This window comes from Lupinus angustifolius, chromosome LG02 (assembly GCF_001865875.1).
Source record: "Lupinus angustifolius cultivar Tanjil chromosome LG02, LupAngTanjil_v1.0, whole genome shotgun sequence".
NCBI classification, from domain to species: domain Eukaryota; kingdom Viridiplantae; phylum Streptophyta; class Magnoliopsida; order Fabales; family Fabaceae; genus Lupinus; species Lupinus angustifolius.
In genome coordinates, this window is record NC_032010.1 from 2434626 (window position 1) to 2449124 (window position 14499).

The following is a 14499-nucleotide window of genomic DNA, read 5'->3' on the forward strand; positions in this document are numbered from 1 at the left end:
TTTAAAAAGTTGTGAAGTTAATATTTGGGTGGGTCATGCATATTTTGCACCCTCCTTTTCTATTGGTTAGTGTCATCCATCATATGACACCTTCACCATAGTTCATGTACCATGATATCTCCATTGCCACCACCAACTTATGGTACAAGTAAACATTATAACATGAGAAACACATTTTCTATTCCATAATGTGTGTTACTTTATGTATCATGAGTTGTGATCGATCAGAAAAATATTTAATAATTAAACTTTTAATATAAATATATATTTCTCAACCAAACACAACTAGTAGTACATGGTATGATACAATTTATAGAATAACAAATATGCTCCCATAACATGATAATAGTAGTGACATTGTATATGTTAAAATAAAAAAAAGAATGAATAACCACTTTAATCCTTATAAAAGAAAAAAAAATCTCAAATGCTTCTTAAAGACTATAAATGGGTCGAAACAGTCTTTGATAAGATTAAAGTATTAAAAAATTAGTCAAAAAATATTAAAAATAATTAATTTGACTAACATTTGAGGACTATTTTGAGTTTTCTAATTTTTTAAGATGAAATTAGTATGAACAAAAATTTCGAGAAACGAAAATGAATGTATACTCATTAAAAAATTGGAATTATATATATTTTATTTGAATTTGTTTGTTAACTTCATTATAGTTGAACATCTCTAGCAACAAATGTAAGAGATGACCAATTTGTAGTACTTGAAGGACCTCAATAATGCAGCCATTCTCCTTAGAAATTTTATACTCAACTTATTTAACATTTATTTAGTTGGATTGTATTATTTTTGGTCTCTTATTGTTGAAATCAAGCATCTAATTAATCATCTATAGTAATGTATCAAAAAGAATAAGACATGGATTTATGAAGACTAAAATATCAACAAAATGCATGCATCTAAAAATAATACTAACAATCTGATTGAATAACAAGTTATATTATGTGAACTCTAAATGAAGTAATGAACCCTCTCCATTAAGAAGAAACTGCATTCTATATCAGAGTTTGAAGAAGCCACTTTGAAGATCAATGTTAATAAGCATCTAATTTGTAATATAATTTGCCAAGAAAAAACCACATAAACTGAAAAAAGAGCCATGATGAGTGGCTGAATATTGAAACTCTCCTTTATCTCCTGAATTAACAAAACTTCTATAAAACTTACAATGATCCCTTTTCTTTTCCATTTAATTTGAACACTTGACATGAAAAAGGTTTTAGGAACAGAAACAATTAAAAGCAGTGATTTCCTATTCCATTTCAAAAAATGAGAAAAAACTAATCTCATCAACATTCTCTTCAGCATGCAAAATTCTGTACATATATATATATATAATAGACAAGTACTCTTTAATTTAATCTATAGGCATGCTGCATGCATATACATTGGCTAACACTACAATCTCCTTTCAAATGCTTTTTTCAGTCTCATGATCTGAACTGTGATGTTGCTGCATTTTTTTGACTCTTGAATTAGCTCTTCGGCAAGGTTCGAAAGGATTTTCGGGTGTCTGGGTGTTTTTTCCTTTTCTGTTTCATTTCCTTGTGAAAGAAATCATTTGCTAGAGATTCCAGCGCTCTAACTGTCAAGGGTCGGTTTCTTGTGCTCTGCCTCCTCGGATGTATATCAGGCTGCTGCTCCATAGAACGAACATCGTCGGAGATTCTTAGTTGCTTCTCAATTGCCTCCTGAGTATCGGATGTTAAACATGGATCATCTGCCTTTACGGACTTTTTATCTTCCTTCAACATTGGTGACTTCGATTCACATTTATCAACTTTACCACAAGTGCTATAAATTTCATTGATAGTGATTTCCTCATTATTCTCTTCCACATTTCCATCAGCTGAAGATGCAATTGAACCTCCATTCTGATGAAGACTAAATGGATCACCAACATTCTTGTTGGCATCTGGAAAGCTCAATGACCGAGATAATGCCAGTTTTTCTGATCCCAAGCAGCCTGAGGAATTCTCAAGGATGCAGTTTGTCTCATAATTGACACAAGCAGTCAATCTCCTCCGTTTGATGGGGGGAACTGGATGATTTGAATTACCCGATCTTGCTCTTCGGCTGAATTGATGTTTAATGGTCCTAACTAGTTGATTATCGTTGAATACACAAGCCTTCTGATTTTGATTGCTTTCTGAAGTCTTGCTTGCATGATCATCTTGGTTAACATGTGCTGCTTTTCGGTTGGTAGCATCTCTACTATATATGCTTTTCTGGCAATCAGTATTACTAATATTCTTTTCGTCATATATTGTCATTTTAGCCTCTGCCTCGTATCGTGAGTTGTCATCAGAAAATCTACCCTTACTTTTGCTAGAATGATCATCCATCTTTGAAGAATCTTCCAATTCGACCGGTAGATATCTCATTTTTCCCACCTTCAACGATTTTCCTTTATAAAGCAAACTGGTATCAATAACTGTGAACTTTGTTAACCTTTGCTTGATTCTTTTAGACATATTCTTCTTGTGGCATGCTTTACTCATAGGTTTGATTCCGTTATATGTTATACCAGCAGCATCCACATCAATTTTACCCACCGAATTACCAGGTAAGGATTTTACATCAGATGAGTTCCCTCCATGCACCAAACTGCTATCAATAACCATGAACTTTGTACAATCTGTATTGTTATTGGAGGCTCGGGGCTTGAGGTAACAATGACGATGAGAATCGGAGTGATGATCCTCATTTGGCCCCTTTTCTGGGTCTTCATCATTGGAGCAATCAGCTCTAGCTTCTTCTTCAAGTTCAAGAAGATTTGGTTCAGCAACTACTTTGCTCAAGACATCGGTAACACAATCAAAGTAATGATCTCCCTTCACGAGTTTTCTCCTCGAAAACTTCTCAACACCAGGGGTAAGAAACACCAGATGATCTTTGGTGCTAAAATAGCCTTGATTCTTTGGTTGCTCAGAGTGCCAACCTCTTGCCAGCAAGCGGGGCCAAACAGCTTCCCAGAAGAGATCGTTACTTTTCGTTTTGCTCAGTCGAAATCCTCCTGTCAAAAATTTCAATATATCATTGGGTCTAAGAGAAGCCCAATCTTTGCTACTTGGTATCGGAAACACACGATTGGTTTTCCTAGCTTCTACACGAAGGCTTGTAAGGTCTTCCTTCTCCTTACCTATACCTACTGCTTCAACAAGAACGCCTAATCCAACCGTAGACTTCAAAAAAGATATGTATTCTTCTAGAGAAGCACTGCCCTCCAAATATGACTTCGAAACCTGGTTATAGGAAGATGCAAAGTGAGGACTGAATGACATAAATGACACAAATAATCGTCCGTGCATTATAGTATGATAACGATTCAATCAGAATGTTAGAGAAATAAAACACTTGTTGATTTAAACATTGATGCATTATAGTTGAATTAATGAAGTTCATTAGCAACAGTATATAGACAAGAGATGTAACAGTTAATACCTGTAGCAAAGTATCTTGTGATTGTTCTGAGACTCGAGGAAGCAGGCGAGACAACAGTTCCTGTTGCCTCTGCCCGGTAAAAAGTTTCTCTCCTATCATACTTTTTCTCCCTTTTAACTTCCTGCAGCTTGACCATCTACGGAATCCATCGGATTTGTAAAACTTTCCATAGTAGAATGACATTATTTCTCCCATCCTTTTGTTCTCTAAAAACCTTTTTATCTTGATGAAATTCTTACCAAAAATAAACAACCCAAGGAGAAAAGTTTTTGCATCAGCATCACTCCAGGAGCTACTCAATGTGCCAATTGCAAAAGAAAGTGAGTTATCATGCACAATTTCTGAATCAGCAGGATTCATTTGAAGTCGAAACCGCTCTGTTCCTTTTATCATAGAAGGAACTTCCACCTGGTATTCACGACCAAGTCGAGGACTCAATTGTGGGTCTCCAACTATATCGCATATATTATGAGAACTTGGAGGACTATTAGGTGCATACTCCATCAAATTATCATTGTAATTCTGCTGAATTGACTCCATCTTCTAAGAAACATAGGATAATAAAGCTAATAAGTAATAACTACAAACTCAAAAGCTTAAGAAGAGAATATTATAAGGGAAATTTAGATTAGATAATATTGCTCAAGGAAGACATTTCAAAATGTGTTGCAACTAGGTACAAAAGTAATGTACATTGTTCATCAGAACTCAGCAACCATTCATATTTTCTTGGCCAATGGTTTTGCAAAGCATCATAGTTATTGAAGGAAACCAGATTACACAACCATTATTTTTCAAGTTTTAAAGCTTTCTTGCTCATCTTTATCTTCATTTCCTAACTTTTTAATCTTACACTTGCATAGTAGCTATGTAACAAAATTTTAGATCTCTCACTGTTTTCACCTTCAATTTATTCAACCATCAAACTTCTCATAAACCAACTATCACAAGAAATAGTGGATGAGGAACTCTTTGTTGCCCAGTAATTTCAAAATATCATAAAAAAGGGCAATTTTTTCTGCACCAAAAGTAAATAGAACAGTGCTTAAACTGCAACAAGTGCCAATTATATGATAAAGCATGAAAATTTAGAATCACTCACATAAAAGGCTACCAATTTTCTTAGCCAGAAAAGCAACATTTGTCTACCCCTTGAGGAAAACAACATTCTTCAATGGTTGACAAATCTTCAAAATAATAAAATCATACAACGAGTACCATATACAATTATAAAGGTTGTTGAAAAGAGGGTGAGTCTCGGTACAACATAGAGGTTACAGGTTCAAAACCAGGAAACATACTCTCTGCTAATAAGGGTAAGGCTACACCTACGCTCTTTATACTCCACAAGATGGAAACCTCGTGCACTGTGAAGCCCTTTTCACCCTTTAGTCGAAAATAACATGAAGTTGAAGAATTTAGACTAGCAATCAAATAGAAGAGAATATCAACCCCAGATCCATTTCTATGCAAGTAAGTTCACAATCAAAGCTAACTCAAACACTTGCAGATTAACGCATAACAAAACTGAGACACATACGTGTAATCAAGGAACATTAAAAGACAACACAAGATAAACAAGTTCATTCATCATTGACACAAAGATTGAATATCCCCACATAGCTAAAAACCACTTATGTATAACAATTAATCGAAATATTAAAAACCCAAAAATATTTCAACTACCTTTCACCGTATCCTATGTTATTACACACACACAAGCACATATAACCTCGTAATCAATACATATAGCAACACACATTGAACAAACAAGTTAATAGTTGAAAGAAAACAGAGAAAGATAAACAATATTCATTACCTATGAGAAAGTTCTTGAATATCAAATAATACAAACCCAACAAACATAAGAAATAAAAGGGTGCTTAATATATTTAGATATGATCTACATATTCTGATATGTATATATCTATATATATATATAGATGTATGTGTGTGTATATTAATGTTTATAAAGTTATGGAGTGATATAAACATGTTAAAAGGAAGTAACGTATAGGAATAAAGGAAAGGAGAACCTGGTTTTGTTGAAGACAGAGGTGAGAATTCGTGAGGCATGAAGAGTGAGTTACTCGGTTTTTAAAGAACACACACTACTGAGTTTAAGATATACAGCGTGACTCGTCCGAGTTCATGACACGAGTTGAGTTGATAACGTGATAGAAGGTTTGAAGAAAAAAATTGTAACTCTTTTACTTTAGTGGATGGATATTTTTTTAACTTTTTACTTATAACGAATGTAAATTTTGTATATTACTAGGTAAAAATATCTATAATAATTAATATGTGTATATTGATAGTGTTGAATTTTATACAATGTTACTATAAAATTTAATATTTATATATAATTATCATTGATTCTTTAAAAAACTGATGATAAATAATATACTAAATGAATATAAATTTTTATAATGATAATATATAGATATTACATTCTTTAATTATTAATTTTAAAACAATATGGAGGAATGTATGGACTTTGTATTTTAAGAAGATAAAAGCAATAAACATTGACCACTTAGAAGACTTATTAAGTATGCCTAGTTACTCTCAATTTCCTATGTAATGCTACTTCAATTATTTATTTATATAATATATTATTACAAAATAATCAACTCTTACTCCCAATTGATTATATGAATTGAATGATATGATTATCCTTTATTGAGAAATAAATATGAGTTATAATGGATATAATGTTGGTTTGAAGTATGATGTTTACCTTTCAAATACTTCATTAACAAATTAAATTATATATTTACTTTAGTGGTATTGTAGACAGTAGACACTATGGTTGTATATAAAAAAGAATAAAATATATATATACGGATAGTATATAAGTTATTATTATATCATTTATCATTCATATTTAATTATCATTAACTCTTCAAAAAATAATTCAAATAAATAATATATTTACTATATATAAATATTTATATTGACATTACATAGAAATTACATTCTTTTAATTTCTTTGTTATATATAAAAGAGAACTCGATGTTGGAATCATATTTAATTTTGCCTACACCGTAAAAAGAGGCTGGCAATTTTGTATAATTTATAAACATTGATATAATGTAGTGAGATTAATTCTTCTAGGCTTCTAGCTAAAGATTTTTTCATACGAAAATTCAAAACTGAAACCTTAAAAGAAATAACGTATATATCACTTGAACCATTCATTTATTTGTAATGTGTTTGACCATATAAGAACAAAAATATAGGTTAAAATAACATGTTTTTTTTGTTTAAATATAGTTAATTTATTTTTTAATCTAGTCGCTCATCTATATCTATACTATATTATATATATATATAATTAAAACATATTATAATTATTACCATGGTATAATTTCTACTTTCATATTTTGCCTTAATATTTTTTAATTTTTACAACAAAATCATATAATCCTAGATAAATATCATTAACATGTCTTACTTTAAATTGGATATTACAATAAATATAAAAATTATAACATAAAGTAGATTCATTACAAAAAATATTCTAATTCCCTAAAATAAAATATATACAAATTGAATATATAATATCATAAAATAAAAATATGGGTCAGCAAACACGAAGTGTGTGTCGGCAAGCTCATATTTTATAATAATTTAGCCATATACATATGGTGGATATTAGATTAAAAATGTTTTATGATAGTTTTTATTTAATGATTCATAATTATATAAAAAATTGTTGTTAATCAAAATGATGGGCATTCTAATTGCTTGATTATGAACATGTGTTCTTCTTGTTTGTCTCAAACACAACCCTTTCTACTAGTTGTTTTTAAATTTCAATTGTTATATGGAAAATGTTGAGCATATTTTAGGTTGAGCTAGCTTATTAAAGTTGCTTGTATTTCTCATATAAATCAAACCAACATACTTATACAATCTACCATTGCCATGAAAACTAATTGATTCCCCCTAAGATCTATGTACATATTCCATAACAAAATATAATTCAATTTTACAGTTACCAGGAACATGAAGCCACTAACTAGTAGGAGAAAGAAGGAAAAAAAATATAAGATAAATTCAATACTATTAGATGATAGATATACCTACTCCAATAAAGGTTTTGAATTTTAATAATTTAATATTCATAAATTAATGTGGCATTCTTTTTTGATACAATACAATAGATTAATAAGATCTTTGATTTCGACCATTACATACCAAAAATAATGCAATCAAGTGAAAATCTAATAAAGTGAGCATCGATGGGAGGAGCAACCACACATTTATGATAAAGATTAGTTCGTTATGCGTAGGTTTAAAAATTTTGTACTAATAAGTTTGAACTTTTTGTATTTACAAGGATTAGTTCCTGATCCAAATGGATTGATTTCTTACATATAGGGATTAAACAAAATATTTAGTTAATAAATAATTATTAAGTAAAATATTTAGTTTGAAATTTTTGGGATTAGTTCCTTAATTATCTATGAGGATTATATAAACCAACAAATAGTTACCCTAAGATTATCACGCAAAAGCAAATGATGGGTCGTGGCATAACAAGATGTAGAGTTCTTTTCGGAGACAATTAAATGACATCAACCTCTAGTTATTCTTCTACTAAGTGATTTGAAGTCGTCTAAGTCAATATAAATTTGACATAAACTTGTTTAAGGTTGTTTGAATTTTATATTTAAGTTATTTTGGTTTTGTAGTCTATTTTTTTTGTTTGAGCTTTATATTTAATATTTTTTAGCTTTATAATATTTTTTCCTACTTTATTGGATTTTAATCAATTTTTTTGAATTTCTTCTATTAATCATGGTGACATTGGAGAAAGAGAAAATACACTTCAAGAAAGGACTATGGATGAGTTAATAATGAGGGGTAATGACCGAGAGTAGACAAATACTTTCTCACTCTAAGTTGTTGTCATCCCTATTATTTAATTGGTTGAGTTATTTATTAATTAATTAATATGGTAGTATAATGATTCAAGTGATGATTTATTAATTAAATTGAATATCGGTGAAATTATATATATATATATATATAGTATATTAATTAATATTAAAAAATTAATAAAGAATGTGATAAATCATTTTATTTAAATCATCTGTTAAAACAAAATATGTAACTTAGTGATATAAAATAAAAGAAGTGTAAACAAAGGTAATCATTTTGAGTTTCATTTTTCGTAATAACATTTAGTAAAAATTAAGTTATTTTCATACAAATTTTGTATTTTTAAATGAAAATCAGTTGACATGACAAATACAATTTAGAATGATATGCTATTAACATTCATTCTTTTAAGGAAAAAATATAATTAAGATTGGAAAATTATTTTCTCTTCGTTCTTCTTTTGCTAAAAAGAAGATGTGAATATTTGATGTTAATTCTAAATTCACTATAAACATATACTTCCTACTAAGCTAAAAGAAAACAAATAAAAGCTATGAACCCTTGCATGCAATGGTATGGGCTATATATTCATAAAAATAGTTGGATGTTTTGGTATTAGTTGCAAATATATATGAACCATTAGTGTTGCAAGAAGGAATTAAAATTATATAAGTTTCTTAAATATCAATGGTTTGAATATCTCTCATCTTAAACAACACAATAAATTCTCATATAATGGAATAAAGTGCAATTTACTCATTTTAATGAATGTAGATCGTCTTTAACCCTGTCTTACCAAATGAAATTGTAACATTTATTAAAAAATTAAGTAATGAAAAATAAAAATAAAATAAAATATTAACTTTTTATTAAGTGTGAAAATTTTATTGGATAAGAGTCTGCGTTCTATTTTAGTAGGCTTTATGTCTGGAACGTTGGGAATTTGAAGTGCTTATATTAAATTGGGATTCATTTTTTTTGGCAACATCACCTTTTAATATAAACACTAATTGATATTCAATACTATTAATTTTATTTGTGGCGAAATCAATACTAATGTTATTTATTTTAGTATAATATCTATATATTATCAATATAAATTTTTTATACAACTAATATATTATTTAATACTCATTCATATTATTTTTATGAAGAATCAATAATGATTAAAAAAAATGATGAATGATAAATTGACAATATAAAATTTTTAAACTAGTAATTCATAAATTTTTTGTCATGTTATTTTTTTGGATATATATCATTTTAATATAGATGTGTGAATCTGCCTAATTTTCTCTCTATCTCATATGACCATCAATTTTAAATAAAAATACCTTTATATTATTTAAGAATTGATAGTTTATTAATTTTCTTAGGAAATGGATAGAATATGGATTTAAAAGATAGCATTGATTCTTGGCCATAAAAGATAAGAAAAATATTATATTATCCTACAAAACCATTTTATAAATCATCCTATCATAAATGACCTATGTCATTTTTGTGTGGATAAAATAATATATAATTACTCAAAAATTAAGAGCAATGGATTGTTCAATTTTAGATAGATTTTAATGTGTGAGGGTGATGATGATAACTTAAGGGGTAAGAAAAAGGATGTGTTGGAAGGTGAACTGTAGTATATGTTTAGTTGGTCTTAAAGGATAAGACTTTATTTGATTTTATATGTACAAATAAAATAAATACATATTAAATGACACATAAAATAATAATATATAAATAAAATATTATATTAATATATAAATAATTTAATATATATAATGTAGCTTGTCGGTGCGGATGACGGTTAATGTTATGATTGGCCACAACATCAATTAGTATGACATATGCACCATGTATGAGTAGACTGAGGTTCATCTTTAGTAATGAAGATGTAAGTAATTGTTTCTCAATTATTTTTAATAGCAAAAAATGTAATTTCATTTTAATTAAAATGACAAATATATCATTGAAAATTCAAAATTGTATTTCACTTTATTTTTTGAAACACTTACCTCTTTTCATTAATAGAGAAAATCCTAACTTATTTGAGTATTAATCACATCACTACTAGTTACTAGCAACTAAAAGAAATTAAAACATATAAACACCTAAATCCAAGAGAAAAAGCATCCGGAATCGGAATACAATTAAAACTCATTCAACTTTTAGCGACCAAAGACTTATATGGGTTATTATGCTCGCTAATATATGGAACTCAAGATCCAAGGGCATCTATATCAATAGAAATCTTCTATACTCACTAATTTGTATCACTTTTTTGCAACCAATAAAATATCGTCATTTAATTAAAAATTAAATAACTTGTTTTGTAATAATTTTTTATTTAGATGTTTTTTCCCATTGTGTACAAAGAAAATTATACATATTAGTGTATAGAAAATTTGTAGTTATGCATAAAAGACCATATCATCAAATTTAGACAAAGAAAATTATATATATTCGTTTAAAACTTGATTTATTATTTAGTTTGACAAATTTGGTTCATAAACCTAACGAGTCGAACTTGACCTAGAAATTGAGCTCGTTAAATAAACGAACTGAACTTGAGCTTAATGCACTTCGACTCGTTAGGTTTATGAACTAGTTCGATATATAAGTATATATATAAACTATTTGTTATGTTTATTGTTATTATACTATGATCCATGCATTATTTTTTATGTTTATTTATATTATATATGAGTGGTGATTTAGTTACTTCAATAGTAAATTTTTTAAACTTACTCTCAATCCTAACCATCAATTCTAGAAAAATCTAATGGTTTGAATTAGTGGGTAGATCTAAACCATTGAATTTCCCTATAATTGATGGTTAAGATTGAGAGTAAGTTTAAATATATCAAAATAGAAACTTACTTGGAGAGTGAGTGGATCCCATCTCATTATATATTATATATTAAAATGAATTAATTATTTGAGTTGTCCAAATGAACCGATTTGAGATGAATCGAATAGTTCATGAACTTTAATCAAACTAAAAAATAATTCATATCAAACTCAAGTTGAGTTTCAAACTGAGCAAATCTTTATCGAATTGAACCAAACTGAACTCTAGTTGTGCATATATCCAACCACACTGGTTAGTGGTCACTAACTATGATGTGGACCCAAACTTGACTCCACCCCATACATTTGTCACTATATATACCTACCTACCCACCTATAGAGACCTCAATTCACTACTTCTTTTAAACCTAATAAGTTTCTCCATCTTCTTCCATTTTGTGTTTCACAACCTTATATATGGCTGATACTACCAACAATGGCAAGGACAAGAACACTGAAGGACATGGCAAAGGAAACGACAACAATCCCAAAGAAAAGTTGGCTATGACACGAGTCCCAAGGGGTCGTCCATTGGGCTCAAAAAACAAGCCAAAACAACCTATTGTTGTGGCTGCAGAGAACATTGATAACGTATTCAAAACCCATTTCCTTGAGTTTGCAAGTGGAGTTAACATTGCTGAAAGTTTACTCAACTTTTCAATAACCCATCAAATGGGTCTATGTGTTCTAAGTGCCAATGGAGCTGTCACCAATATCACTCTCAGAAAAACTCCTGGTGCAATCATGTTACTGAATGGAAGGTTTGATATAATATCAATGAATGGTTCATTTTTACCACTTGGACCAACCCCAACATCATGGTTAAACGTTTTACTAGCTAGTGGTGATAAAGGAGGTATGATTGGAGGGTCAGTGGTGGGTTCTTTGATAGCTTCAGGACCAGTTATAGTAATGGTAGGTTCTTTTGGAAGTGCAATTTATGAGAGATTGCCTTTACCAAGTGAGGAAAATGGTGAGGAAGAGTTTAGTGGAGGTGACCCTATGCTAGGGTTGTGTGGCAACTGTGGACAAAACCCATGTGGTCCTCTTAATCTGTAACGCATCAAATCTTCTTTAGTATCTATTATTACTTATCAGGGTTTGGCTTTGTCAATTAGAGTTCATATCAAATAAACTTGTCATATATATAATTAGACCTTGGGTCTATATTTTAAATAATTATATCATGAAGTAGTTCTAATTTATGAGTCAGACTTCTCTCAACAGTTATAATTTTTAGTATATTTTTTAGGGTAAAAATATAATCTCTGTATAAGTTTAAGGATATAAATGGAGAGGAATTTTGCTTGTAATTTATGGCCATTTATGAATTCTCCACCTGGTTAATATAATCTTTTTGGGCTATCATATTCTCTGATACTAAAAAGTCATACTGAAATCTAAAGTAGTGTAAATGTGAGTTTTATTTAAAATTAATTTCAATGGAAAAATGCATATTGAAAGAGTTCTAATAAAGAAGGTTGAGATTAAAAAAATATGTAGTGATCTAAAAGGTCTCCTCTTTCATTCTGCATTCACCTCTCCTTTCTTCTAATTCCCTTTTTTTTTTCAAGGTTACCTTGCTAAGTTTAAACCATATTATTGTTGCTGTTTTTTCGGTTTGATGAGTTTGAGACTTTTCATAATATTATTTATCAATCATAATTTATTACTATTAACTTTTAAATAAATATAATATATTAATCGTATATAAATCTTAACTAAAAAAAGGTGGAAGATGAATGGAATAAGGCTCTAACAAGGTAGCACCCAATGCATAGAAACTCTACAATTTATATTTATATAATTAATATATTATTTATCATTCATTTATATTATTTATATGTAAAAGTCAATAATAATTAAATATCAACGGTCAATAACTCCCATGATTATCTTACAATATAAAAAAAAACTTTTTATAGTATCATTGTGTATATTTTCTTTCTCAAAACCGTAAGGGTCAAGAACTCCTTTGATTTGATTTACAACAATGTATAAGGAAACTATCTTGAGAACCATATTGGACAAAGTAATTCATTATATAGCCAAAAGTTATTATAAAAAATAAGATAATAACAATCAAAATAATAATCAATAAAATAAACATAAATTATAAATAAATTCAAATAAAATGAAATTTATTAAATCTTAAATAATATAATATTATATCAATCCAAATCCGAATAGATTCTGACATGTGTCAAAAGTGTTAGAGTCCTTTGTAAGACTTTGACACCACATTTTGTGAGTTTCCTTTTAAAGATGAGAACTCTTTGCTTCAATACTTAAAGGTGGAAGATATGAACACAACAAGTAAGAATTTTTACACTAACAATATCCAATTATTACCCTCTTTAAATTATGGTAACAATATCATATTGGGGTTTGTGTCTGTCCCGTTCAATAAATGTCGCTTTCAGGAATTGAATCATCGACCTTAAGGATCATGTGAGCCTTACATAATTAGATCAATATCTTGTTAGTAATTATATGTTTAAGCTGTGAAGAGAGTTTTATAGTATTATTCTAATTCTAAAATAAATTCTCAATAACTAGCATAGACATTAATAATAATGATGGTAGTGAATGCGAGAGTTATGCACTTATGACGAGTGCTAGCTTCATAAACAATAATGATAATGATAATGTTAAGATGACGAGATCACATTAACAATGTTACGCGATACTTTATCATGCAGGTGCACCTTGACTGAAATATTAGAGCATTTTATACATTTCAAATTATTTATCAAATTAGTGTATTTTTAGGGGAGTCATGGATAGGGTTGTCGTTTTAACTAAAATAACCACCTATATTAACGAAAATCAATGAAACTCGTCGTTGTAATGGATAGGTTCATATATATTAATAAATCAAAAAAATAGTACATTAAGCACATGTTTGGGATAGATTAGTTTTTTTTTAGATTTTGCTTATTTTTTGAAAAATAAGCTGAAAATATAAATAATGTATGTTTGACAACCAAATGAAATTATAAATTTAATTTCAAAAAATAAGCCAAAAGTATAGCCCATGTTTGGTATAGCTTATTTTTGGTAGATTATCCTTATTTTTGAAAAATAAGGTAAAAATATAAACTATGTATGTTTGACAACTAAATGAAATTATAAACACAATTTATTTTTTTGAAAAAATAAGCCAAAAGTAGAAGCTCCAAAATTATGGGTTGATTTAATTTTTGTTAGCTTATTTTTTCCAATTTTTTTACTTCCCATTTTACCTCATCATAAATTTATCTCTTTCTTCTTTCCACTCTATCACCACATATCATAA

The 14499-nt window shown here is 28.9% G+C and overlaps 1 protein-coding gene and 1 pseudogene across 1 annotated transcript; one reads left to right on the forward strand and one right to left on the reverse strand.

The window, feature by feature from the left end:
• LOC109332522 lies at positions 1259–5596 on the reverse strand (annotated as a pseudogene).
• Positions 11619–12260, forward strand: LOC109325735 (AT-hook motif nuclear-localized protein 22-like). The gene has a single exon (XM_019558266.1). It carries the CDS (start codon positions 11619–11621, stop codon positions 12258–12260), a length of 642 nt encoding a protein of 213 aa, XP_019413811.1.